The sequence below is a fragment of the Cnephaeus nilssonii genome, assembly GCF_951640355.1.
Source record: "Cnephaeus nilssonii genome assembly, chromosome: 7".
Lineage (NCBI taxonomy): Eukaryota > Metazoa > Chordata > Mammalia > Chiroptera > Vespertilionidae > Cnephaeus > Cnephaeus nilssonii.
The window spans coordinates 60795872-60822871 of record NC_137078.1 but is presented as its reverse complement, the minus strand read 5'-3'; the positions used below and the strand labels follow the sequence as shown (position 1 = coordinate 60822871).

General features: G+C 42.3%; 1 protein-coding gene across 4 annotated transcripts in view; it reads left to right on the top strand.

Annotated features, from left to right (window-relative positions):
• Positions 1-25932, top strand: part of NFIA (nuclear factor I A) — a 366953-nt gene extending 341021 nt beyond the window's left edge. For all 4 annotated transcript variants that reach the window (XM_079776638.1, XM_079776639.1, XM_079776636.1 and 1 more), the window contains one exon: positions 20852-25932. In XM_079776638.1, the coding sequence (XP_079632764.1) occupies positions 20852-20869 (18 nt within the window). In that variant the 3' untranslated portion in view covers positions 20870-25932. The remainder of the gene's footprint in view (positions 1-20851) is intronic.
• The last annotated feature ends 1068 nt before the right edge of the window (positions 25933-27000 follow it).

Here is a 27000-nt window from a genome sequence, read left to right as displayed (position 1 = left end):
CACCCAGGGCTGCCTTCCAAGGCTGGATATGCCAAGAGTCTCCACTGCCTTGAGTAGTTGGGGAAACTCAGGTCAGTTCTCATGTCACACAGCTGCCTCTCTCAAGCACAGTCCTCCTTCCATGGATTCCTGGCCATATATGTTTGGGGTGTAAGGTAGGTGTGGAAAGACAGTACAAGGTCTAGTAAGGGAACTCACATTAGTAGGGACCTGTGCATCTTGGTAGAGGAAAGGAGCACTGAACTAGTAGTCAGAATACCTGGATTCCTGGCTCATCCCCCTGACTCGTGAGCTCTGTGATTGACCTGAGGGAGGAGAAAGAAACCAGAACTTACTGAGCACCTACTATGTTCCTGGCACCACACTAGGCCAGAAGGGGAGCTATTGATATATGTATCCAATCCCTATATCACTTATTACAGACTTCTAGGGAGAAACGTAAACAAATTATAATAAGGTAGGACAAGTGAAGAAATTGAAGTATGTACAATCTGCAAGCAGTACAGAGAGCAGGTAAATGACTTTGGAGAGAAGCAGGGCATCATGGAAGACTTCTTGAGGTGTTGACACATGAGCTGGTTTTGAAGGTGACAAATATACTGGGTAGGTAGAACATTCCATTCCAGGGAAGGAGAACAGAACATGCAGAGGAATAACAGTATGTGTTTAAGAGAACTCTACCCTGTTTGGTATGTCTATTAGAACAAGTAAATGACAGAGGATGTTGAGTAATGAGGCTAAGTTAGGGTAGGTCATGAATACATTCATATTTTATAAAACGTATGGCATTTGGACTTCATTCTGTGGAGTGGAGAGCAGGTGGAGGGCATAGTGGGCTGTGTGTGAAGAAACCTTAACCTAGCTTGGTTGAACACTAATTAGGCACAGGATCTTACAGGTGGTAGTAGCATTAAGACCTATTGTCATGAGATACCCGCCTCTTCTGGGCAGTATAATGCAGAAGAGAGAACATAAGCTTTGGGGCCAGACAGACCTGATTTTGATTTATCTAAGTTCATGACTGCTCTGGACTGAATTATGCCTCCTCCATCACCTCTACCAAATCCATATGCTGAAATGAAACCCTGACCCTCAAGGCTCCAAATGCGATGGTATTTGGAGATGGAGCATTGGGAAAGGAATTCAGTTTAGATGAGAGTGGGCCCTCATAATGGGACAGGTGCCTTTAGAAGCAGAGACTCAGGGAGAAAGCACCATCTGTTAGCCAGGAGGAGGACCCTTTGGTACCAAAGCAGCTAGAATCTTGATCCTGGGCTTCCCAGCCTCCAGAACTGTGAGAAAATAAATTTTTGTTGTTTAAGCCTCCCAGTTTATAGTGTTTGTTTTGGCAACCCGAGCCGACTAGTACAGTGACCTTGGGGCAAATTTTAGCTTTTCTGATCTTTAGATGTCACAGTTATAAAATTATAAATTAATTTTTGCATTCCATTTAGAGTTTTTGAAAATTCAACATGGTGAGCATGTAAAGCCCCCAGCACCCTACCCTAGCCCATGGAACGCTGATGTGTCCTGCTGCTTTTCACCCTTTAGAAGGGAACCTCTGTAAGCACCAGAGTTAAGGCAGGATGCAGCTCATTCATCGTTAGGACTGTGGACATGCGATTGCCAGTAGAAACAGAAATGTTAATATGGCAAGAACCCCAGAGGTGATCTGGTAATTTTCCCCCTGAGCTCAGTCTCCTCTCCCCACATCCTCCCTCGTCCGTTTTCCATAAATTGTGCCATTAATTCACTCATTAGCTAGTGGAATGATATTTATTTATTAAGAACATACTTAGCATACTCCCAAGGAGCAAGTTAAAGCTCAGTGAACAGCTGCATTTTCTGGTTGTGAGGAAAAATATGCTGAGGAATGCATGCGGAGAGTTTCTATGTATGTTATAATTTCATATTAAAAAACTATTAAACTTTATGCTGGATGAGGGAGAAAAGAAAAAAAAAATCCCAGTGCAAAAACAAGTTAGGAACCTAGGAGCACAGTTTCCAAATGTTTATTTTGTCAGATACACAGCTGACATGATTAGTTCTAATGGGGTGGTGATCCTCATTGAATTGCAGATTGGTGTGAGAGACTGAAATACCGCAGGGACTTCAAATAAGTGATGCATACGGTATTACTTAGGCTGAATCCTTTACCAAGTTGAAGGCTTTTTTATCTCTATCCCTTCCCAACAAACACACACATGCGCGTGTGCACGCGCACACACACACACACACATACACACACATACATACACACACACACATGCCACATATGCATCTATCTTTAGAGGAGCTCCAGGCAGAGCATGGATGACCTATCTAGAGCAACACTGACTTGCCTTTGCTGACTTCTCCCCTTTGCCCTCTGCACGCCCCCCGCCCCGAATACAACCCAGCCCCCACCCCCACTCTCCACCGCAGATAATGGCGTATCAGATCAGTCTGCTTTGCTGCTGCATCAAGACCCAGATCGATTTATTGACTCAGAGTAGCTGGTACAGTAATTGTTACAAGAGAAGAATGGAAAGTGAGAACGTGTCCACATGAAAAATAAAAATGTTTTGTTCTTTTCTGCCCCCCTTTTCTGCCTCATAGATCTTTATGTGTTTACACAGCAGAGAGCACTTTACTTAAGTTAATCAGCTCCTTCTACATTATTAATTGTGACAGGGTGCTGCACAACAGGAAGTGTATTATGGGAAACATTGATCTCACTCAGATGGTGTGGACCTGAGCCGGTTTGATATTCTGTCCCTCATCTCACCGCTTTGGGGTCCCATCAAATCACATTTCCCTGATTGACAACACAGAACGCCTCCCATCAATACAATTGATTCTGTGAAAAAAGACACAGAACATTTTTTTAACTGGAGATAAATTGTGGTGATGGCAAGGAGAACATTTCAGAAATCTTTCCATTGAGAAATCTAAATTGGGGAACTAAGGTACTAGTATCATTCCTAACAAGCCTAATTTGTTGACTTAGAAAAATAATGCTATTAAAAGAAACTTACTACAGGTGAAAGATAGATTTTTGTTGAGGCTAGCAATGAACTTGAGGATATAACAGCTGGTGGTTTTTTTTTAATCTTTATTATTGAAAGTGTTACATATGTCCCCTTTTTAAAAGGCCATCCGCTAATTTTTTGTGGGAAATTTTTAGTTAAATGCACATCTTTGAAAGACATTTCATTAAAGTTCAACTTTCAAGGCTTATACCTGTAGACCCTAACATAAATCCTACGTGAACGGACAAAAGTGAGTGGGTGTCATTTGTGACCTGGAAATAAAAGGTCAGCCATTGGATTTATAGCTTTTTTAGTGAAAAGAACATAAAGATTCCTGCCAACTGGAGTCAATCCATATTTTAATGTTTCCTAGTTAAGATTATAAAATCAAGGGATTAGGATCATGCTGTTCAGTGAAGGTCAAAAATTAAATGTGATGGGCTAAGTGTCATTCCCATGGGGCAGAAGTTAATATTTCAAAAACCATTTCTGCCACTGGCAGTCAAAAAATGGATTGCCATGGTCATTAGCCAAGATAAGGGGAATCCCACTATCATTACTAAATTTAATGATGATTATTACACTAATCAACTATATTGTTAAATTACTCTGCTGTTCTCCTATAATGTCCCCAAACAGCGATAGTGGATTGATTGCTATCAAGTAATTCTCATATACAATTGGGAACAAGTCAAGATGAAGAGTCATGGGTGAAGGCTTCTTGTGGGAAAAGGGTTTGTGGCTATTTTATGGATAAGAGTGATAACATAGAATCTATGACACTACAGACCTGTTATTAAGTATGATTCACCAATACAAGTTTTTAAAAACAAAAAATATGAACATACATCTCTTTTATTATAGTTTTATATCACACATACATACACTTTTATATTTTTAGGGGGTAAAATTCATTTGCCAGGTCCTTTTCTTCTTCACAATTTTTGATCTCTGAAGTCCATCTACTTCGGATTATTATTAAGAGAGAAGACAGCTATTTAAATGTCTTTATAGGGTGACTCAGACACATATACCCCATGCCATTTTCAAATCCATTTTAAGATGTCAGTATTTTTTCAAAGTTATAAAAATACCAAATACTTGAGCTGTTCATTTCTTTAAAGGTTATCCACTCCAGACCCCATCATTTTTCAGATGGGACTTTAAGTGCGTGTGGAGATAAAGAGTGTATCATTTTTATAAAGCAGCACCTCCAAATAAAAGAGCCAAAGCCGAGGGAGGTGAAATGACCTGTGTGGCCACACAGCTAATGAGAGGCAAAGCGGGAATGAGAGGCAGAGTGCTGGACACCCAGATGGGAAGGGCTGAGATTTTAATATGTGGCTTAGGAAATGGGTGTGTGGTTCCTATTTTACAAGGATATTTTATATAAGGCTAATGTCCATTAGATTCCAAATGCATTGGAATCCTGAGGAACAAAAGCATGTCATTCAAAAGTGCACCTTGCAGATTTTATCTTCATAGATTACATGCCGTATTATGTGAAAGGGGGCAGGGGGATTAAACCAGGGCTCCTGTCTGTGCTCCGAGGTAACATTAGGCTGCACGTTTTTCTAACTTCTGTCCTTCACAATGCAGGCAAAGGTTAAAATTCCCATCTACTTTCACAGGCGAACACTTTAAAGTACTTCTACAGGAGTCAGGGAGTAGGGAGGACCTTTGATTTAAAGTTCAACATTTACATTTGTAATTTTGACTAATTTCTGTGCTCACATTAATTAAATTGAAATTGTTTAATTAGAATAAAACTAAAATTGAGCATTAAGGTTAATTTAACCTGGTAGGCTTTGTGTGTCTTTCCAGACAAATATTATGAAATATAGTGATAATGAAGCAGTGAGAGGTATAATTGCACGTCTTGTAATGATTTTACTCTCTGCCAGTTCTCTCTGGTATCTGGATAACTCTGAATGTTGCGATTTGTCACATCATTACCATTCAGTAAGGGCCATGCTGTATCTCTCAGTTGGCCTCTTCCCAAATATTTTTTCCTGTCAAAGTCTAAAGATGTACCCACTTCTCTTCACCCCACCCTGCTAACAACATCATTCTTCCCCTTTCTCCAACTCCCACCATCTTCCAGGAAGAATATTTGCTTGGTTCTTCCCCTGGGCCTTGCATCACAACGACCTTTGTAAACCAAGAACTGCTGAATGACACTCCTTATGGAATTCACTAATGCTCCTCAGCCTTGGGGTCAGCTGTCAAATATGGACAGTCCCTTTGCACCCTTTCCTGGATGCTTGCTTTGAATAAGAACCAGACACAGAATTCAGCTCCATAGTAAAGTGAGGGGTTGCAGCCGCTGAGTAACTAACAGGGTGGGGGAGAAAAGGCAGCTACTCCAAGTGCCTAATTTGCTTCCAGGAAATAGCTCACCCGCTTCATCCTGTGCCTTCCGTGTAGCTCCAGCCAGCCAGTGTGTCTACAAATCTGATGCCCTCTGCTTCTTAAGAAAAATTGTAGAAGATTCAGTGTAAATTAAGTAACATTAGATCAGCATTTACCTACCCACACGTTAAGGAATATAAAGCTTTTTGAACTATCAATTCAACTATCAAATTATTCGGTCTTTGAAATAATTAAGATCCACAAGGATAAATTAAGTCTTCCGGAAAATCTGCAAACCATTTGAGTTTCAAATTTCTCCCACAACCATTTTGCCAGAGTTGCTTTAAAAAAACACACAGCACACAAAGTAACATTGGCTATTATGTTTGTTTCCTCTAGCAACCCTTCACAGCAGAGGTCCAAAAGACAGTGGGGAATCGGTCAAAATGAGACATATTTATGAAAAAGAAGGAAGAGAAATAAAAAGTAGACAAAAGAAAAAACACATGAGTCTTAGTAATTGGGGATTGAGTGACCAATGGTCCAGTAGAAACTATCTCATATACAAATTATCATCTTTCTGCAAATTGGCCAATCATTCTTGCCCCAAAAGCTGAGAAACTCTTAGACTTGTGAGCCCTGATTCCACTCAATCACCCTAAGTAAACTGCTGCCTAAAAAGAAACTAATTTTACCATCCATTTCTACATAATATCATCTGAATGAGTTCCTCTTTTATTCATGTCTCTATCCAGTAGAAGAAACTTCCTATTTTCATAGCAAAGGTTTTTATTTGGAAACATATTCACATTTAATTTGGTTTTAGAAAAACCTTAGTGTTATTCAGCATTTGAGCTAAGCTAAGTACAGGGATTCAAAGACAAGAGTATATAGCCAGCATACTCATGCTATGATTGTTCTTATCCAAGAAAAAATGACTGCCCATTATTGCACTAAGCCAAGAAGGGACCCTAGTGAGCATATAAAGATGAGGTTTTTGTCTTTCCCATATCAGAAAAAAAAATATTTTTTTTAAACCATCAGGCCCTGGTCAGGTGGCTTAGTTGGTTAGAGCATCATCCCATACACCAAAAGGGTGCAGGTTCAATCCCTGGTCAGGGTGCATAAGGGAGGCAACAGATCGATGTTTCTCTCACACATCAGTGTTTCTCTCTCTCTCTCCCAAAATCAATAAAAACATATCCTCAGGTGAAAATTAAAAATAAATAGCCCGTTTGGCATGGCTCAGTGGTTGAGCATCGACCTATGAACCAGGAGGTCACAGTTCAATTCCCCATCAGGGCACATGCCCGGGTTGCAGGCTCGATCCCAGTGTGGGGGGTGCAGGAGGCAGCTGATCAATGATTCTTTCTCATCATTGATGTTTCTATCTCTCTCTCCCTCTCCTTTCCTCTCTGAAATCAATAAAAATATATTTTTAAAAATAAATAAATAAATAATAAAAATGTTTAAGCATCAGTACAGTCTAGTAAAGAAACAAAAAACTTTCCTATATTATTTCATTTCATCCTCAAAACCACCATCCTAGGAAGGTGGTCTTGATCCCTTCTTACCAAAGGCACAAACTGAGGCCTAGATTCATATGGACACAGCATCCACCCTGAGCCAGGTAGTTTCTTCTCTGAACCCCCACAGCAGGGCTTACTTTTGAACTATTTATATGACTCATCACATCTGCCTTGCAGGGATGCAGCAGCCAAGCCTGGGTACTGGGAATGCCACAGCCTGCAGTTTGGCTGGGGATGCTCAGCTGTCAGGAAAGAACTGCTCCAGTGGAGAGAGATGCTAGAAAGTACTCTCAGATGTCACACCACTGCTTTATTACTGCTGTGCCGAGAGAGAGAGAGAGAGAGAGAGAGACAGAGAGAGAGAGAGAGAGAGAGAGAGAGAGAGAGAGAGAGAGAGAGAGAGAAAATGAGAGAGAGAGAGAGAGAGAGAGAGAGAGAGAGAGAGAAATGAATATATGAATTAGTGGCATTTCTGTGCACAAAGACCATTGCTGCTTTCTCCAATCTCCAGGGCCCTTGCTTACAAGGGGATTGAGTCTTAACCAGGAAATCAGCTCTCACCAGACTGGTTCCCTATGAGCAGTGAGGAATCCCTACTTCAACTCTTCCTTGTTCTAAAACAGAAATAGCCATTTCTTCCTCTCTAGTGTACCTTTATTTGGCTGCACAATCCCTGAGATCTTTGTGACCTCAAAAAATCCTTTAGGTTTCTTCGCAAACATAATATAAGATTTCTTTTGAGTTGGGGACACTGATCTTCATCGCACTTTTTAAATGAATTTACAAGGCAGCAAAACAGTGTGAGCAAACTCTAGTTTTAGTACTTGAAGAGAATGAATACGCAGTGGCCATTTGCACAAAGAGCTGAAAATGATTGCAAAGAAATTTGAAGTCATGGCTGTGGAATTTCTAGCATAGACATCTAGAGTCTGTTACTCTCTCTTTCACTGGACTGTTAACTCTCGGGCCTTACAGTTCTCTTGGCCCCTGCCTTGTCTTTCTCTCTCTCTTTCTCTGACTTTATTGTAGATCTGAGGAAACATTTAGTACTGACTAAAGCTGGGTGCTGCCCAGCCTGTGAGTCTGAAATGCCTGAGAAAGCAGCGCAGATTCCAACTGTAAGACATTCCTTCACCGAGCCTTGGAAACCAGCACCCTGAGGCCGGCAGAGTTCAGAGGGAGCACTTGTAAGTGAGGCTCAGTTATAAACGCCTGAGGAGTGTTTTATTTAGTTTAAACCTGAACTTGAACTTGTATATGAGTTCCTGGAGAACAACACGGAAAGGCTGATGCAGTAGAACAGGAAGCTGTATTTTAGCTAAGTTAATTCACTTCTTTAAAAGAAAGAAAAACCTTCCTTTCAAGTATGTGTTTAACTGAACCGCCTTTAGGATAGCACAAGGGGACAATCTGCAAGATTTTTGTGATTGCAGGATCAGAATGAAAGTTAATATGTTTCATTTGATCTCATCACCAGGCTCTTATCCATAGGGTGACTTAACAAGAGAAACAGATTTTTAAAGAGCCAATGAATGTCAAACAGCCATCCAATCTGAAATTGTTTTCCTTAAAATGTAATACTTAGAGGTGTGAACCTGTTCCACATTGGAACTCTGTGTATGAGTTTTGAGTTTGTTCCTAAGTCTCGGTTACCAGGGGAGCACTATCAAGTGGAATTTTTCTGAAAACAAAGTAACTGATTTTGTTTGCATGGTTGATTTTATAAAACACAGACTTTTTTTTATTAAATCCTCGCCCAAAGATATGCTTATTGATTTTAGAGGGGAAGAGAGAGAGAGAGAGAGAGAGAGAGAGAGAGAGAGAGAGAGAGAGAGAGAGAGAGATGATAGATAGATAGATAGATAGATAGATAGATAGATAGATAGATAGATAGAGAAACAGAGAAACATTGATGAGAGAGAACATCAATTGGTTGCCTCCTATACGTGCCCCCACCAGGGATTGAACCTGAAACCTAGGTATGTGCCCTGACTGGGAATCGAACCCACAACCTTTTGGTATATGGGAACAATGTTCCTACTAACTGAGCCACACTGTCCAGGACTATAAAACACATTCTTAAATCTGTCTTCAGTAATCATTGCTTATAAGATCTTCACCATCTCTGACATCATTACTAAAATGGTAAAAATGAATTACATTTTCTGTGTTAGAATGATACTACCTCTGTCCAAGAAGCATAGATTCCTGACAGGGAAACCAAGTAGCTCTGCCAATCACATACATTATGAACATGTCCAAATCATTGATCAGACCCTCACACTGACTCTTCGTGCTGTGGGAACTTCAATCACCTTGGTACAGCTCCCTACCCCAGTCCCACCAAGCAGCTTCCCACTCACCTCCCCGGGAAATATTCAGGAAGAATCTCATTGTTTGTAGAGTTGAATATTGCTCAGCTGTAAATTTAATCTACAAATTTAGAATGAAATAAATCTGAACATAAAAAGCTTTTGCTGGTTCAGCATTTAAAAAAGTACTGTCATTTGAAACTGCCAACTCCCCCATGTGGGTTTGTTTTGCAAGTCACGTCTTAACAAAGACAAGTTTTGTTGCCATAAAACCCTAAATCCTGCCACGTTTTCAGGAGGAGGAGGAAAGCCTGGTTCACCAATCCCTGGTTTGTGCTTTGGGGGATGTCTCCTAGAGTTTGGACAGGGCTCAGGGCAGTCATTCCATTTTCAGCCAGGGCGTGGGCTCAGGTGAAACCCTGACCCATTCTATGCTGCCCAGGCCACATCAGTGCAGCCCCTACTTTAGGCCAGTATTTCAAAGTTTTGTCTTTCGACATTTATTTCCTCCCCCAAATGCTGTTGTAACTGGTACACTGGGACCTGTTTTGAGCCCTGAAGGGACCAGGCTAGAATCCAGGTCTCTGACTTGTTCCACGGTCGAGCTCACTGTAACCTCAATGAGGGATGTGAACAGTTCAGCCCCTACCAAGGTCATGTCTGCACTGTTAAAGAGGAAGAGGTGACTCCTGGAACCAGTAAAATCGAAAAGCAGGTGTTCCAGGCAGGTAATGGAAACGCAGAAAGCGGGTCTCTGTAGAATATATCAGAGCATCTTTGTGGGGTGCCTCAGTCCCCCGGCAGCCAGTGACCGAGCTGGGGCTCGAATCAGGCCCCCAACTCACAGCCCAGTGCTCAGCTGAGAGGCTAGTCCCACTATACTATCTCTCTCTCTCCTCTCACGAATCTGAAAAGTAAGATGCTACAACTTCTGCACATTATGTCCACTATTTGCCTCCAGGCCTCGGTTCTTTGGCTCAGGACAGAAGCCTTCGATTCCAGATGTTAAGCGGGCTGGTCATGGTTGAGGTTGAGTGCGTTCTTCCCTTCCTTTCTTAATCCGGTGAATGGAGGAGGAAGGACTGTTGGTTTGTGTGGCCTTTGAGAGAGTAGGAGCCTGCCCTAGCTTCTTTGGGGGCTCACACAGGTGGAAAGGGAGACTGGCTTGAAGTGGGGTGGGGGAGGAAGCAGGAAATGGGGTTGGAAAGGACAGGAGGAAGGACCCAGGACAGAGATCAGAGGAGGATAAAAAGAGTAAGAGGCAAAGATCTGTGCTCAGGGCCCTGCAAGGAGGCACCAGCTGGGGTAGAAATGTCCTAAGGTGGCAGGTGCCATCCAGTGCCTAAGGGCATCTTGGCTGAAAAGATTAGTTTGGGGATTCATTTCTGGCAAAGTACCAGATCTCCTGTCATCCTGTTGCAGGATGTCTCTGGGAGAATTTTTTAAAGAACTGGACTTTTCACTTCAGTATTCTTTTCCCCCTTACTTGACTTCATTTACCTGCACAATCTGAACATTAAATCTATAGATTTGCTCTGAACCTGAGTCATGTTTGGAAAGAGCTTTTCAGCGTTGTGGGAGGAGCGGGAGTGGGAACAGTCGGGGAACGATTGTTATAATGTGGCCACGCTTTGCTGAGCTCCAGCCTCCACTCCCACGCCTCTCTTTTTAAACCAGAAAGGTTACCTCCCCGGGCCACCATTGGGCCAGCCCCAAGTGTGACTGTCTGCACTTGTTAGACAACAGGCATTTAATTAAAACTGGAATCTGATGTGTAGAAAACATACTATTTTTCATTTCATAGCTCCCCAGGAAATCATATTCTTCTTCTTCCCTACTCCCCTCAACTCTCCCTGCTGCAAAGAAAGAAAGAAAGAAAGGGAGAGAGAGAAAGAAGAAAAGGAAAGAAAAGAAAAAGAAAGATTAGGGGAAGATCATTTTAATGTTGAAAATCAAAACGTACAGAGGGCTAGGCTGCCTTCTTTATTTTTGCCTTTGGGGCACACATTAGCCAATAATAAAGCCTGTATTGTATCTTCAGACCAGAGCCAGCTTTTTTATGGCTAACTTCCCATATGGAAAAGGGTTTGTCCCATTTGAGGGCATTAAAATACAGCACTTAATGAATCTGTAACTAAAAATCTTTCATCTTACCTTTTGTGCAATACAAGGGGTTACCCGATACCTTCTGATATCTGGTTGGACTTTGTGGAATCAAAAAATAGAAAAAGAACAAATAATAAACACAAGGCCCTGGCTCAAAAACAAGCCTCGAAGCCCCTTGTTGCGGCATTTCCGTAGCAGAGCCACTGCGCACTGTCTGGGCTCCGCCCGGGGACCGGCAGGGCCATCGGGCCAAGCATATAGGCCCTCCAGACGATTCCATCGGTCCTTGTCCCCTTAATCTCCACGCTGCACCTCAGATCTCAAGCAGCGTCCGTGGCGCGGGCTCACTTTAATGGATAGAATCTATTTTTCATGAAAAAGCAGGAAATAAGCTGTCTCTTTCATAAAAAGATTTACAAAATGTAATCATTGTTGAAATATTCCCTTTGAACTGCCGTGTCCACGGGGGTCTCCGGCTCCCAGAGTCCTGCTTCATTAGAACCCCTCACCAGCGGCTCCAGAAGGCAGGTACACTGGTGGTGCCGCTTTGATGTCTTGAATGAATGAAAGAAAAGCACAATAAAAAAGAGCTGTTGATCAAGCATAAAATACTCTTTAAGCTGACAGAATAGCAGCGTTAACACACCCTAAGCTGCTTTTAGTTTTTCCCTTTTTTCCTCACATTTTCCTGTGCTTTGTGTACAGTGGGGGTTTGTATTTTATAAGAAGTCTCTGATCTATGTAGTATGCCATTCACTAACAAAAACCAAAATAGGATTGTTTCTGTCCCACTTGGTTGCCTGACGACTCCCCCCTCCCCCCTCCCTTCTCCCCCTCACCCCACTTCCAAGGCGTGCAGTTTAGCCTTGCAAGGCAAGGACCCAAATGCCTTTCATAAACTTGAGCCAATTCCTTTTGTGTGGTTGATTTCACCGCTCTGATTTTAATACCGCAATTAAAGACAGATTTTTATTTTCTCAAGAACTTTCTCTCTTGCAACTGGGGAAATGGAACTGACGCAGCTGCTACTTTTAACTAAGAAATTATATCATTAAGTAAGAGAAAGCCACCTTGTTGAGCGATGACATTCTAAAGGCACTGGTCAGCCTTGGGTCTCATGGGGACCGTCAGCCCTGTGCACGTGTTTTAGTGAGAGAGCCCATCCACCCTGGCTCTCTGGTTTCCTGTACTTGCCTCTACCCAGGCATTAGCTCAGTGAATCCCCACAAAACCCAATAAAGTTGTGATCTCCATTTCACCGAGTTTCAAACTGAGACACAGGCGTGCTAACTAACTTGCCTAGGATCACTTAACAACTAGTACATAACAGTGCATTAGTTAAATGGTGGGACTCTGTTAACTGGAACTCCAGATCCCTAGCTTTTACCACTATGCATACAGCCCTCCAGTAAGTCTGCAGAGCAAGTGTGAGTGGGCCAGCAAGCACTCTTTAATTCAGAAGTCTTCCATTTACATTTGATGAACATAGAAAGAGAGACCAAAAACAATGTACACTAAGACAAGTTGGAATATGGTGAATGAGTCAGACTTTGGAACAACAGTCAGAATAACTGGATTGTGTATGCACTCACAAGGTTTGGAGGTGCTGGATGGCTTATTGGGGAAAAGATTAGTGTTTTCCCGTCTTGAGGTTTGAACCAAAAGGAGGTCTTGGCCGGGAGCAGCACGGTCACTCTCCAGGGAGCAGTGGTTTGGACAACTCCTCTATGCTTGTAGTAAGTAGGCAGCCGTCCATGTTACAAAACGATCGCACATGCTACTGCCGCAGTTGGCTGCAGTTGGCCCTGTGGCAACAGCTCTTCAGTCAGAACTGCCTGGGGTGCCTCGGGGAAACCTGTGTCTCTCTCGGGAGAGCTCCTGTCATGGGGAGACATGGACACGTGGCCTGAGCAATGGACACAGCACAGCCATGCTAGAAGTCATCCGTCTGCAGGCCTTCTGGAGCAACTGGCACCAGGTCCGGAACCCTGGAGACAGGGTGTTTCTTCCTTCCTTTACTCAACAGTATGAAGCGCCTACTCTGTGGCAGCCACTGGGCAAGACACTGGGGACGCCCCATGCAAGAAGAAGGTTTTCTTGGGAAGAAAAACAGGTAATTGCAGTTCAGTGACTGTGACAGAGGTACACCTTGGGACTAAAGGCCTAGAGAAAGACCCCTTGGAAGAAGGGACTGCTCATCTGAGGTGGCAGAACTAGCAAGTGTTAACAAAGCCAAGGAGAGGGGCGCAGCTGTGCCAAGGCCCAGCAGGGAGAAGGCATTTGGCTTTGGGGGACCTGGAAGAAGTTTAACAGCCCAAGTGCTGAGTACAAGCGGTGAAAAGATAAGGCCACAAAGGTAAGCCCGGCCAATCACAGCCCATTAATGGTTTAATAGTTTCCTGTACAATAAACAAGTCTTGGTTTAGTGTTATTGAAAACAGGGCTTTCTTTAATTAACAAAATCAGACAAGAAAAATGACCACAGAGATCAAAGCTTGTGGCTGGCAGTACCAATAACTGACACCTGTGTACAGCATGTCACCTTTTTAAGAAGAAACTAGGGTAAAAAAAAAAACCTCTTTCCTCTCCTGTAGTGCAGACTGGTCCTCTCAGTGATCCTTTGAGCCCCAGGACACACAGCTCCTTGAAGTCGCACAACTAGTCCATGGAAAAAGTGGCACTCGGTCCTGGGTCCCTCAGACACTGATGATCAGCCTCATCAGTCAACATATATATATGTAAAAGCCTAAGCGACTGAATGACCGAACGACCGGTCGCTATTATGTGCACTGACCACCAGGGGGCAGGTGCTCAATGCAGGAGCTGCCAGCCCCAATCAGGGCCAATCGGAGCCAGCCGGGGGGAGGGAGTGCAGGAGGTTGGCCGGCCGCAGGAGGTTGGCTGTGGGAGTGCACTGACCACCCAGCCAGCCGGTAGGGAGGGACACCACCCGTGCACGAATTCAGGGGCAGATGCTCCGACTGGTAGGTTAGCTTGTTGCTGGGGTCCGGCCAATCGGGACTGAGTGAGATGGGCCGGACACGCCCTGGAGCCCTCCCGCAGTTCCTCCCTGGCTGGCCAACCTCCCACGTCCCTCCCCAGCCTGATCATGCACCAGCAGGGTCCCTCAGCCTGGCCCACAATCTGGGACCCTCTCACAATCTGGGACCCCTCAGGGGATGTTGGAGAGCCAGTTTTGGCCCAATCAGTCCGAGGGTCCCCACTGTTGCACGAATTCGTGCACTGGACCTCTAGTAGGTTTATAAAGATCCCAGTGTGAGGCAAGCAGGGTACCGGCACCTGGAAGGACATAGAGGTCTAAAAACCAGCACCTTCTTTCTGAACAACGCCTTAAGAGCAAGCACCCCATTTATTGTACTCATCATATCCCCAGCGTTCACCACGTGCGCAGCTCCGAGCTCACAGCAGGCTCCTAGGACTTGTTGAATGCGTGAAGAAAAATGCTCCAAACTGGTGTATGCTAATGTGAGAAGCCGGAAGTATACTCCGAGGCCCCGAGCATTTCCATTTTGTTGGAAGGGGCCAGGAGGCTACCAGGCTTTAGGCTGATTTGCCAAGGACAACTCATTTGGACTAAACAGTGGACTTTAGCTCATCCAAACAAGAACAGGAAGCCAAAAATGACTAACTGGATTAGCGTGACCCAGCAGAGATGGAATCTCCTCAAGAGAGAAGTCAACATGGTGACCACAACTCATGCAGCATTGGTCGGATGCGCACTGCTTGGTGGCTGAGGGAGAGCTAGCCTGCTGGGGGCGCCTGAGCGTGGAGGGAGTGGGGGCAGAGGCCTCTCGGGTGTGAATGTCCTTAAATAACCCACCTGGCCTGGAGAAGAAAGCCAAGTGTCACACCCAGTTCTGGATTCCACATTAACAACCTCCTTCCGCAGTGTTCAACTTTGCCCTTGAGGTCCTTTGTTTAACTTTTTAATTTGAAAAACAGATTCTGCTGGGTCACAGTCTGTTCCGTCCTCCCCACCCCACCCCCCACCCCCACCAGCACCCTCTCTTTTTCTTTTGGTTAAAGTAAAATATAGCTATCTCAAACAGACTTGTATTTCCTTTTGTTGCTAAAATATACATCCGGCCCTCTGAGTGAAAAGGGTTCATAACAGACCTTTAAAAAAGTTGTTATTTGAATGTTTGTTGTTACTAAGGAGTTGAGTCTTCCCCCAGCAACCTCATGACCAAAGAGTGGAAAATAGCCTCAGTTTCCTAATTGCTCTCCATGTGGCACAAGAAAGGAAAGCGCCAGCCACTGTCGAAGGCACCTACTGCCATTTCAGGCTTCCTGTTTCGGATGCAGCCGGATAGATTTTGTTTATGGTTCATAAAACCTGACTACTGTGAATAGTCCAGAATTCTGGCAGAATGGGATCCGAACTTTCATGGAGCTGTAAATTAAGGGGCGGGAAGTGTGACAAAACTCCTTAGAGAATGGTGGGAAAAAAAGTCGTGCTGCAATGGTTAAATGAAATTTTATAAGCACATTCAGTGTGGAGCTGTTTTGCATTACATGAGTTGAATACCTTAGAGACGCCACATCTGCAGGCACTTTATTAAATCCTTAGTCAGCACTTTCCAACCTGATGAGATTACTTCTTCATTTGACTGGAGAAAAGGAAAGCTGAGCTCTGGTCCTGGACTGCAGATTTCTTTTGATGTTTCACCTTGAACACGGGGAGAGGACAGTTCCCCCCTTCTGTCCCCCCAGCACATCCCAATCTGGAGGAACTGTGAATGTAACAGAGCAATTTTACTTACCCGGAGCCTTGTGGGAGTGTGGATTTATGGACTTCCAAAACAACTGTAGCAGAGTGTTCCCGGGGGAAAAAATAGATCAAAGCCCCGTGTTTACTTCCTTAATGTAAATGTATCAAGATAACATCATCCCATATTGTATTGCAATATTAGGACTCACTGCAGATAAGGGACAGAGATTCCTTTGTAGTTCGTCTGGATACAGTAGGTTAGATGAGGGGCTATAAAGTATGAAGGCAGAACCCATAGGAAACCTAAGCTGATGTCAGTAAACCTGAAGACGATTTTTTTACTCTCCATAAATGAATTTTGTTTAATGTGGCAACATTTTCCTAGTGATTTGCTACTCAACCCCAACAATTTAACAATCTCCAATTTCTTTCATATTTTTCTTGTATGACCCAAGAAGAAAGTGCTCAGAATTGTTCTTCAAGGAATGTTTTGAATCTTGCACTGCTTGCATAATGAATTTTACAAGAAAATGTCACAAGAGAAAAATGGCTTTTTCCAATCATGGAAGTTTATAGAAATTGGGTGGCTTATAAATGTGCAACTATTATACTCATTATAACAAAATCGGGGGTATTTTCAGCTACAAACTGATCATGAGAAAATTCGGGAGTATGCATGAATATTTATTACTATGATGATTATTATTATCATAACTGCAAATGAATGATTTAATCAGAGACCTATTAAAAAAATTATCAGTGTGGTTCCCCTAACCCAACCCCCTTCCCATTCTGGAAAGCCTTGGTCAAGTAGCGGGTTAATTGTCATGAAGATTAGTGTGATGTTGAAATAAGTACTAATGGTCAAATTACAGGAGTGAAAAAGTTTAAGAATAGGTTTTGGTTTGGGCCTGAAAGAGTTAATTAAGTTTTTTTCACGGGTTATTAAAGACCCCCAACCCAAGCCTTCAGGAGTCATATTGACACCCCACCACAGGGCAACTCGCTCCTCTATTGACATGTTGCTGGTCTGAGCACAATAGCCTTCTGTGTCTGCAAATCATTGCTAAAATCATCTCAAGGAAAAAAAAAAGTTTGAAAGCTTTAACGTTAGACAAAAGCCCAAGAGCTGCAGTGCGCAGCTCAAAACCCCAGAGTCAGCAACTTCTATTGATTAAAAACTAACCTTTAAAGTAACTCTGAGAGTGTGTGGTTAGCATTTAAATTTAAACATGTCATGAGTTGATTTGTGTTACTGAATACCAACTCAAAAGGAGTAACATTCACATCGCTTTTTTTTTTTTTCTAATTCCCTTAAGCAGCTAAAGTATTTCATGAAATGTCAATAGGGCAAAAAGAAAAAGGGGAGGGGGACAGTGCTGGGCCTTGTAGTTTTCTTTCCCATGCAAATATTCACCCCCCAAAAGAAAAGTGTGGAGAGCGAAACACAATAATTAGTCCTTTGTCTAACTTTCCCAAGTGCCAGAGAAAGACAGATTAATTAAATATACAACGGTGTTGGTTTTTGGAGTGGGGGTCTTGCTTGCTGTGTAGGTCATAAATTAGGCAGAATAAATACTTCAATGTGTTTGCAGTGGGCCTGCTACGTCAGAGCCACTGGAAGGTTGGTGGGAGGAGAGCAGAGGGTTTCTTGCTAATGATAGTCACGTCTGGGTCTGTCTGGTTGCTCTTAGCAACCAGACATGATGTAACACCAGGATGAACTTGAACTTGGGGGACTTGAAAAGAGAACAATAGACCAGAGCAATCAATAAAGCCTATTTCAGTGAAGGATTACAGAGCTGCTCTGGGGTAACCTTGTCGGCAAGGCACACTGAATAGTAAGATGTGTGAAGAAAACTTTTTTTTCCCCGCTTTGCTTTTTAAGAGAAGTGCAGAGGCACTGCAGATTTTTGTAGTGCGCTGAGGTTGCATCCAGAAACTGTGGTGTGGAAAACTGCTCCCCCTGCTGACTCACCGGGTCCCAGGCGTTGGCTTCCAGATCTGTGTCAGAGTTAAGTCTGGAATCTCACAACTGACTGAGAAAGTGTGCGAACAGAAATTGTGAGCATTATTTGTGGCACCCAAAGTTGGACACTGTTTTGTTGAAGAGAGGACTGGGCTCTAAGGTGGCTGAGAGGCAGCTCCTAGGAGAGCCTGCTAAAAAGACAGTTTGGAGTCTGCGTGGCTCTGCCCTCTCTCTCCCTCGCCTTTCTTTTGTCCAGCTAGATTTAGGCCGTGTGCATTTGCCAGGATGATTTCCTTTCAGGACACAAGAGGCCTTATTGTCTTCCTCAAAGCATGTGGTCAGAGAATAACATCTCAAAGTATACAGGATGAGTGGTTTTTCGGTTCGGGTTTAGGTTTTTTCAAGTGCTCTGGAAATCAAAGGTGACTTGTGTGACCAGGAAATCTTATACCAGCCTCCACGCAGCTATCATTTCGCCATTTATCCTGGGGATCAAACGAGTCCTCACTTTACCTAATTGAATCTCTTGGATACGAATGAGCCTCCATCTGACCGAATCAACCCCAATGTAACCCTTTCTTGATCCTGTCAACTCAGAGGTTTTAGAAGCATTCACTTTCACTACAAGTTGATGACGTTTCTGTGAATAATGATAAATGTGGAGAATTTGACCAGGGTATCTCTAGAGGAAAGTTGGCAAAAGCCATGTACTTTTTTATTTCACTCGAGAAACTGACTCTGATATTAAACTGTAATTGGTCACTTTGTTGAGCTTACAGAGAAAGACATGCCAGCGTATAAAGGGAGGTATAACCAGACTATTGCCCCAAACTAACCACCTAAGATTTATGAGAGAAAATGGTAACTGGGCCCAGCAGGCATAGGGAAGGCTCTAAATAAGTGTTGAATGAACAAAATATGAATGCGAGTTATGCATTCCCTTGGCACATCCTAGTAACTAATAGGGTGAAGTTTTGATTATTATATGTCATTTTTGAAGCCATTGTTTTAGAAATGCTGAGCTGGAAGGAGTATTTCACATCATCAAATCTACCTCATGCACATAGAAGGAAACTGAGTATAAGAGAGAAGCTGTGACTTGTCCAAAACTACCCAGGACTTTCAGTATAGGATTTTTTCCACTTTGCCTCCACTTATTCTTATATCACTACTAGAAGCCCGATGCATGAAGATTAGTGCTAGAATGGGCTTTCCTTTCCCTGGCTGCTGGCACCGCCTTTCCACTCTGGCCCCGGAGCCGCCTCTTTCCCCTCCAGCCCTGCTTTCCCACGCTGCCCAGAGGCCCTGAGAGACCTGGGGTGGGGCAAAACACCCCTGTCACTTGGCGTCTGTGTATGCAAATTAACTGCCATTTTTTGTGGGTTAATTTGCATATCACTCCTGATTGGCTGGTGGCATAGTGGAGGTATGGTTAATTTACATGTTTGTCTATTATTAGGTAAGATTTAAAAAATTTTTTTTCAATTACAGTTTACTTTCAGTATTATTTTGTACTAGAGGCCTGATGCATGAATTCATGCATGAGTGGGGTCCCTCAGCTTGGCCGGCGATCGGGGCCGATTAGGGCCATCTCGCTGTGGGGGAAGGGACACAGGAGGTTTGCCGACCACGGGAGGTTGGCTGTGGAAGTGCACTGACCACCAGGGGGCAGCTCCTGCATTGAACATCTGCCCCCTGGTGGTCAGTGCGCATCATAGCGTCTGGTCTACTGGTCGTTTGGTCGCTTAGGCTTACATATATATATATATATATATATATATATATATATATATATATATATTAATTTCAGGTGAACATCAGAGTGGTTAGACAATCATCTACTTTATAAAGTATTCCCCATCAATATTTCCAGGACCAACCTGGCACCATACATAATTATCACAGTATTATCAACTAGATTCCCTTTGCTCTAGTTTACATCCCCATGATTGTTTTGTAACTGCCAATTTGTATTTCTTACTCCCTTCACCTTTTTCACCCAGTCCTCTTCCCCTCTGACAATCACCAGTGTGCTCTCTGTGTCTGTAAGTCTGTTTCAATTTTGTTTATTTATTTTGTTCTTTAGATTCCACATAAAAGTGAAATCATATGGTATTTGTCTTTCTCTGACTGACTTATTTCACTGAGTGTAATACCCTCTAGGTCTATGCATGCTGTCACGAGTGGTAAGATTTCATTCTTTTTTATGGCTGAGTAGTATTCCATTAAATATATGTAACACAGCTTTTTTTATCTGTGAGTCTGTTGATAGGCACTTGTGTTGCTTCCATATCTTGGCTGTTGTAGATGCTGCTGCAAAGAAAATAGAGTGCATAACGGAGTTCATTATTCTTATATCACCATTGATCATGTGTGCCTCTTAAGAGAATGCAGCAATAACATCTTCAGTGCCTACATCTCATTGAATAAATGCTGTGAAAATCATCAAAGGAGACATTCATCACCACACGAAACCACTCCCCTCACTGACTCTTCATTTGATCAACTCTTCTTTGTTGAAAACCTTCTATTGCAGGCACTGTGTCCTCACCAGACTATAAAACCACATATGTATTTCAAGTGGACATAAATACTTTTATTTTGTAGGACACACTCCGAACATTAGCAAACCCCACTGTAGACACTGAATTTCAATTTTAGAGGAGTAAGATCAGTTTCAGTGTCTCAATTATTTACTACTGTTTGTTGCTTCCTTTACTTTTTCCATGAATCCCCCCTTAATCCCTAACAGATCCTGATTTCACAGTTGGAAGGACAATTTGTAAATATATTCTTTTCTACATTGAACCTCTAATTGCTCTTTTCCTTTTCTCTTCCAGTCCTGGTACCTGGGATAAAAGTCGAAGTGTCCCACCATCCACCAGACAGACCACCTGACCCCTTCTCAACTCTGTAACATGGACGCATCCTCAACCCAGCGCGGTTACAACTTCACTGTCAGGGGAAGGGGAGAATCAAATCAACTTGTACATGGAAACAGCAAGCATTATGGTCAAACAGCAAAGGCCATAACCTTTTGGGATTTTTTTTTAACTACTTTTGGGACTGTTGTAATTTTCTCATATGGTGCTGGAAATGGCTGGGCTTTGTAACATATGAAGTGTTTTCATGGTGGCGTGAGCATCAGGTGATGTGGCTAGAGGAGGTCTACCCTTGCTCACTGACTTCCATTGTAACACTTTCCTTACGGAGCCTGGCCGTTTCACAGTATTCCATGAATTTACCCACACAGGTGTGAGCCTTCTGGAGCAATCAGGAGGCACATGGAAAACTAAATCTTTTGTAGTAGCTGAGATCTGCAATATATAACTTACGGGACAGTCAAAGGGCAATGTTTTTCTGTAACATATTGGAAAAAGAAAATGCAGTTATGTTCCTTTTTTCCTTTTTCTGTTAGCTTGGTTTGGTTCGGCAGTCAGCAGTTCAATCTATAACATGGCCCTCAAGGACAGTGAACCCACTCACGTTGCAGAACAATTCTGAAAACGGCAAACTACTACTACTATTCAGTTTTGTAAAAGTTTTGAAATGCTGCACTTACGTTAAAAAAAACAACAACATTTTTTCAACAATTTCAACAATGACACACAAATTCACATGGAAATGGGGAAGATGGTCTGTTTTGACAGAAACTGACAGGAATCAATCAAAACAATCGAATTTTGAATTGAGTAAAGTGCAATTTCATTGGATAGCTAAATATCTTTGTAAGATAGAGATTGTTGAAAATTCTATTTTTGTTTTTCAAGTCCTTCCACCCCAGGACTCTAAATTATTGGGGTAAAAAACAGCCTTGCAAGAAAAAGGGGAGCTATTTTTGCTTTTTATGTTTTTTATTGTTAAACTTGTATCCCTTTAAAAACTGAAGGAAAATTAAAAAAAAAAACACAAAAAAACAAATCTAATGGTGCTTTTACCACAATATGTTAACTACATTAAATGCTAATTAATTATTTTCTGTTATCAAAGCACATAAGTAAAATGAAATCATGGTATCTGTTAATTTCATAAGCTAGAAGTCACTATAATGGATTATGCCAATTCTGAAAATTTTTACATGTATCCGGCAACATAGGATTTATCAGTTATCAGACACTTCATTGTACCAGAGATTGTCCAGAAATTTTAAAGACCTTTGCGCCCCTGAACTGGGCTATGGGAAAAATCATAATAATAATGAAACCAATACTGACACAAATGCTGGTGCCCACTCAGATCAAGGGTACTTGTTAGGGAAAAAAAAAGTTTGCACCCCCAAATGTCCTGTATCTTATGTAAAAAAACACACAAAAAAAAGACAAAAAAAATAATAACAAAAAAAAGTGCAAGTGATTTTTCTACCAGACAGTGAAGCACCCCTTTGCTTCCCATGCAACTTCCAGAAGATTTCCTATACTATACATATATATACGTTCTGGTTGGCAAGCCCTGCTGATCAGAGAAAGTCTCTGCATGTTCTAGTGTTAGTAACTAATTTTTATATAGTTAATGTAGGATAAAGTAGAGTGCATTAAGACACAATATTGTAATCCCTACTCTAGGCACTTGCCTTTAAACTATGTTTTCCAGCCCTTCAGAAGGGTTCTACTACTGTCCTATACAATCAAGTAACTGAAATTCTTGGGAAGACACTTTGCTCCTCATTTCCCCCCCCAAAACAATGTTGTTTTGTTTTGTTTTGTTTTTTTCCTTAATTTGCACGAAAACAAAAATTCCATATCAATGTGCCTTGCCCTGGATAGCGATTATTTGTGGAATTGTTGCACATGCTCCTCTATTGAAAGGGGGTTTTCCCTAGTCAAGCATTTGGAGACACTTTTTGTAAATGTGACTTTTATGTCAGCCATTGTCAGTTTCAACATCTAGAACTAAATAGAGAGTTAGTCGTTCCGCAGGTAGGAGTAGTCTTTATTGTCCTCTGTGGTCCGTGGCAGTGCTATTCTGAGATCTGTAGATGCTTAGAATATCAGTATTTTGGATGTTGCTGCATTTTACAATTTATTTGGAGTCTTCCTTTATTTCCCCCAGCCCCAGATATATGAAAATATGCAATACCTGCTTATATCGTGTAGAAAAGCTTAGCGATGATTAATTTTTCTTTTATTTTTTTTATTTGACCAAAGTCGGTGCTGCACTTGACGCAGTGTGTTTTGGGTGTTTGTCTTTGTACTTTTGTTGTGATTTTTTGAATGCACGTGCGCAGGAAGGGCTCCTCTTAGAGAAGCAGTCAAACTGTGAAGCACTAAGCTGACCCTGCTTCAAGCAATTTTGTTTTTACAACTGTTCCTTTCACAAGCAAGCCTTAAAAAAAAAAAAGACAACTTCCTTTTTCTTCAGCTCCCACACCCCATTTTTCTTAGCAGACTGCAGTCAATCCACATTCAATAAAAAGTATATAATGCCCATTTTTATATGCACGTTTTTAAACTTCCAAGTTCTGAAAATTGTTTACTGGTTATCTCTATTTAAGGAAAAAAAATAAAATAAAACATTTTGGATTTTCATATGTGTCTGATAAGTGGTTGAATAGTCGTTTGGCGCTGTTGTATGGTGTGGTTGTCAGTATATGGTGTCACTTCCTATAGCCAGCCAGCATACTTTGCCTTCCCCCTATAGCACTTAGCTGGGCATTACTTTATTATGACATATGTGCACTAAAAAAAAAGAAAAAAGGAAAAAAAAAAGAAAAAATAGCAGCTTTCAGTGCTTCACAGTGAAGGGAAAAAGCCTAGACAAACATTTTGTCAGAACCTTGCAATAAGCCAAGGTATTACCAGTAAATTGGTTGTATATACAATAAAATTGCACCCTTTTTTTAAAAACAAAACAAACTAAGCAATAGTTTGGGCAGTTTTAGTTGTTTTTAGTGAGCATGTTGTAGTCATGACTGCAAAGAGAGAGAATAAACTGCCCACTCAGAAGATATGTAATTTGTATTGTTGTATAGTTTTATTGATTACACTGATTTATTCTACCCTATTTTATAATGCAGGACTTTTGTAATGTTGTTTAAATGAGGAAAAATTTCTGTCAAATTAGCCTAGTGAAATTTCCAATTGTTCATTATAAAGGCAGCGTTCATAGAATTGCTTTCTTTCCCCCCCCTGCCCCGCCCCCTTTGGGAACTGGATTTAAGTTTAAAACTTTCCTGTTTCCTTTTTTTTTGTAAGTATTTAAATACAGTTATTTTTTTTCTCTCAATGGTATAGCATATTCCTATGCTTGAGAAGTATAGGTCTACTGAAAAACCATTGTAAATGGACGTTACAGGTATGCTGTATTTTGTGAAGGTATTTTGTTGTATTAAGTTTGATGAAGCTAAAATTAGGGAACTCTGAACAGATTTGCAGGAAAAAAAAATGTTTTAAAGGCTTTAAAACATTAGGGAGGCAGTCTAGGGTGAAAATGAACAGGGGTTAAGTATTAAATACACTAAGTTACATTTTTGTTCGTTTCATTGTCCAGAAAGCAGCAGGAAACTGTAGTTGAGTGGTGATCAAGCAGGAAAAAAGCAACACCCACCGTCCGCGCGTTGACCTTGTTAGAGTAGAAGCCCAGAATGACCTTTGAGGAAGGCGTGGGACCCGTGGGACCGGGTGTGCGGACTGACAGACAGACGGAGGGCTAGCGGCATTGGAAGGCCCCGCCCTCCGTTCGGAGACATATTTCCATTTTTTCTCTTCCGTCACATGGCATTAACAATATTGGCAAAGATAACTTCCTCGAGTCACTCTTTTTATTTTTTCCCCTTTGGGAACTGACGTCAGAGGCACAGACACTAAATCCGAATAGTTTTCTACCTACTTTTTCTCCTGGCCCATCCCCCTGCCACACAAATGCGCCTTTTCTGACCCCTCGCGGGCAGCGGCCGGCGCCCTCCCGCCGCTCTGCCCATCCCGAGGCTTTTTCTTTCCTTTGAGGTCTGAGCTCACCTTTCCGTTTCTTCACCCCCTGGCATGAGCAGCTATTTAGTACCAGCTTCTCCCCTCCCCCCCTCCCCCCCCCCCCCCCCCCCGCCCCTCAGTCAGGCGTGGGCTGCTGGGCATCTGTCCCGACACCTGTGCTCTCCACTCGGAAGGTTCCAGTGAGCAGGGACCCAGCCGGAGGCCTGGCGCTCAGCCCGCCCACGGGCACCTGCAAACCCCCTGGGAAGTTGCTCCTGCCCTTCCAAGCCCTCGTCCCCACAGGCCTTGCACCCTGTAGTCAGTGTCAGAAAGTACTGAGGGAATCTGGATTAAGAAAAGCGTTTCTTCCTTGGGATTCTCTGCGGGAGGGGTTTCTAAGAACGTCATTTCATGTACTTTGCATCACGTCTCGGGAAATACCTTGTCGTCCATACCGGTGGTGGTGGTGGTGGTGGTGGTGGTGGTGGTGGTGGTGGTGGTTTCTCTCTCTCTATTTCTATTATCTCTGTCTCTGTCCTTCAATTTTTCCCCCTTTTTTCTGGTAGCAGGCCTCCCATAGAACGAATTGCAAACACACTGACATGGTCACGTAAGGAGAGCTTCAGTGGCACCTCACCCCCTCCCAGACCCGTCCTTGGCCGCTCTCCGAAAGCGGTGCCGCCCACGGGCAGAGCTTTCATTCCCATCGGCTCCCAAGGCCAAGTTCGTCCTGAAGTCAATGCATGTATTTACCGTTTGACAGCCAACCCACTCTGCCTTCTCCACGTCCAAGGCTGTGCATTCGTCTAATTAGTGTCATGTATGTTTTCCTTTCATTTTTCCCAATAAAAAAAAAGCAGTGGGATGAAAATTGCTTTGATATATAGCAGGTAACATTGAAGCTATTCCATAGCACTTAACTGTAGTGAATTCTGTGTCACCAATTCTGAAATCAATTTAATGTTTCATGCAAATCCATTACATGGTGCTATTACAGGCTGACAAAATGATTTACGTAAATGCATTAGCAGTGTTTATCTGCATGACAACTATGCACTAATCTGTCTGAAGAAAAAAAAACAACCTATATCAACTTTGATATCTACTTTCCGTTTACTTCAATCCCTTGCCTTTTTGGTCATTGTTATAATGCCAGCTTTAGGACAGAAAGAATTATAAGAAAACCAGCATAATACCTGATATATTAAAATGTAGTGCCTGTGAAATCTGTATTATATTGCTCTTCCGAAGTAAGATTTTTTCTACACCGGTAGCCTTCGCTGTCAGTCAGTCAGGACCTTCTGGTATAGGTGATGTAAAATAACCGTACAATATTAATGCATGCTATTCCATAATGCTTAGTGAACTGTATGAATATTACTCAAAGTTATGTTAGTCTTTTTTTCTGACTTGGTTCTTGTCAGCTAGGTTTAAAGGTATTTCACTGAGAACGCAAATTCTGTCTTTTCTTGATTTCAACTGTTTTCAGTATTTTGGAGGTATACATTTACTTAAATTCAGTATTACTTGTGTTTTTGTTTTCGTTTTTTGTTTTCTTTTTCTTTCCTAGGGGACAAGCATGGGTGTTTGATTTCAGAAATCAGACCCTGGCAAGACTTTTGTCTAAAAACGACCGTTGATGAATTTCAAGATCTCTGCTGCAAACGCCCTCTGAGGACATTTCCAGGAGCGGGGCGTTTTCCTTGCCCGCCACCGAAGGTCTGCTCACCCCGAGCGTTTTCTCAGTGGACAGTGTTCAGCCAGGTACCCATGCTTGATCCGTCTTCACACCAGACTTCCTCATACGAAAAGGAAAAAAAAAACGAAAAAAAATTCTTTAAGGAATCACTTGGCTATTTAGTTGTATGCACAGTTGCAATATTTTCTTCAAAAATAAAACTCTGTACAAACTTTGGGCCCGATTCATAAGAAAAAGACATTTGCTATTAACACGGGATTTTTAAAATATACTTTTCTGGTCTCAATTTGAAAATACTTTCCAAATTAAGTAAATTTCCATCTCATTTTTTTTTCCTAAATGAGTACCCCCATCTGTGTTTTATGTCCCAAAGGGCTATGAGGAG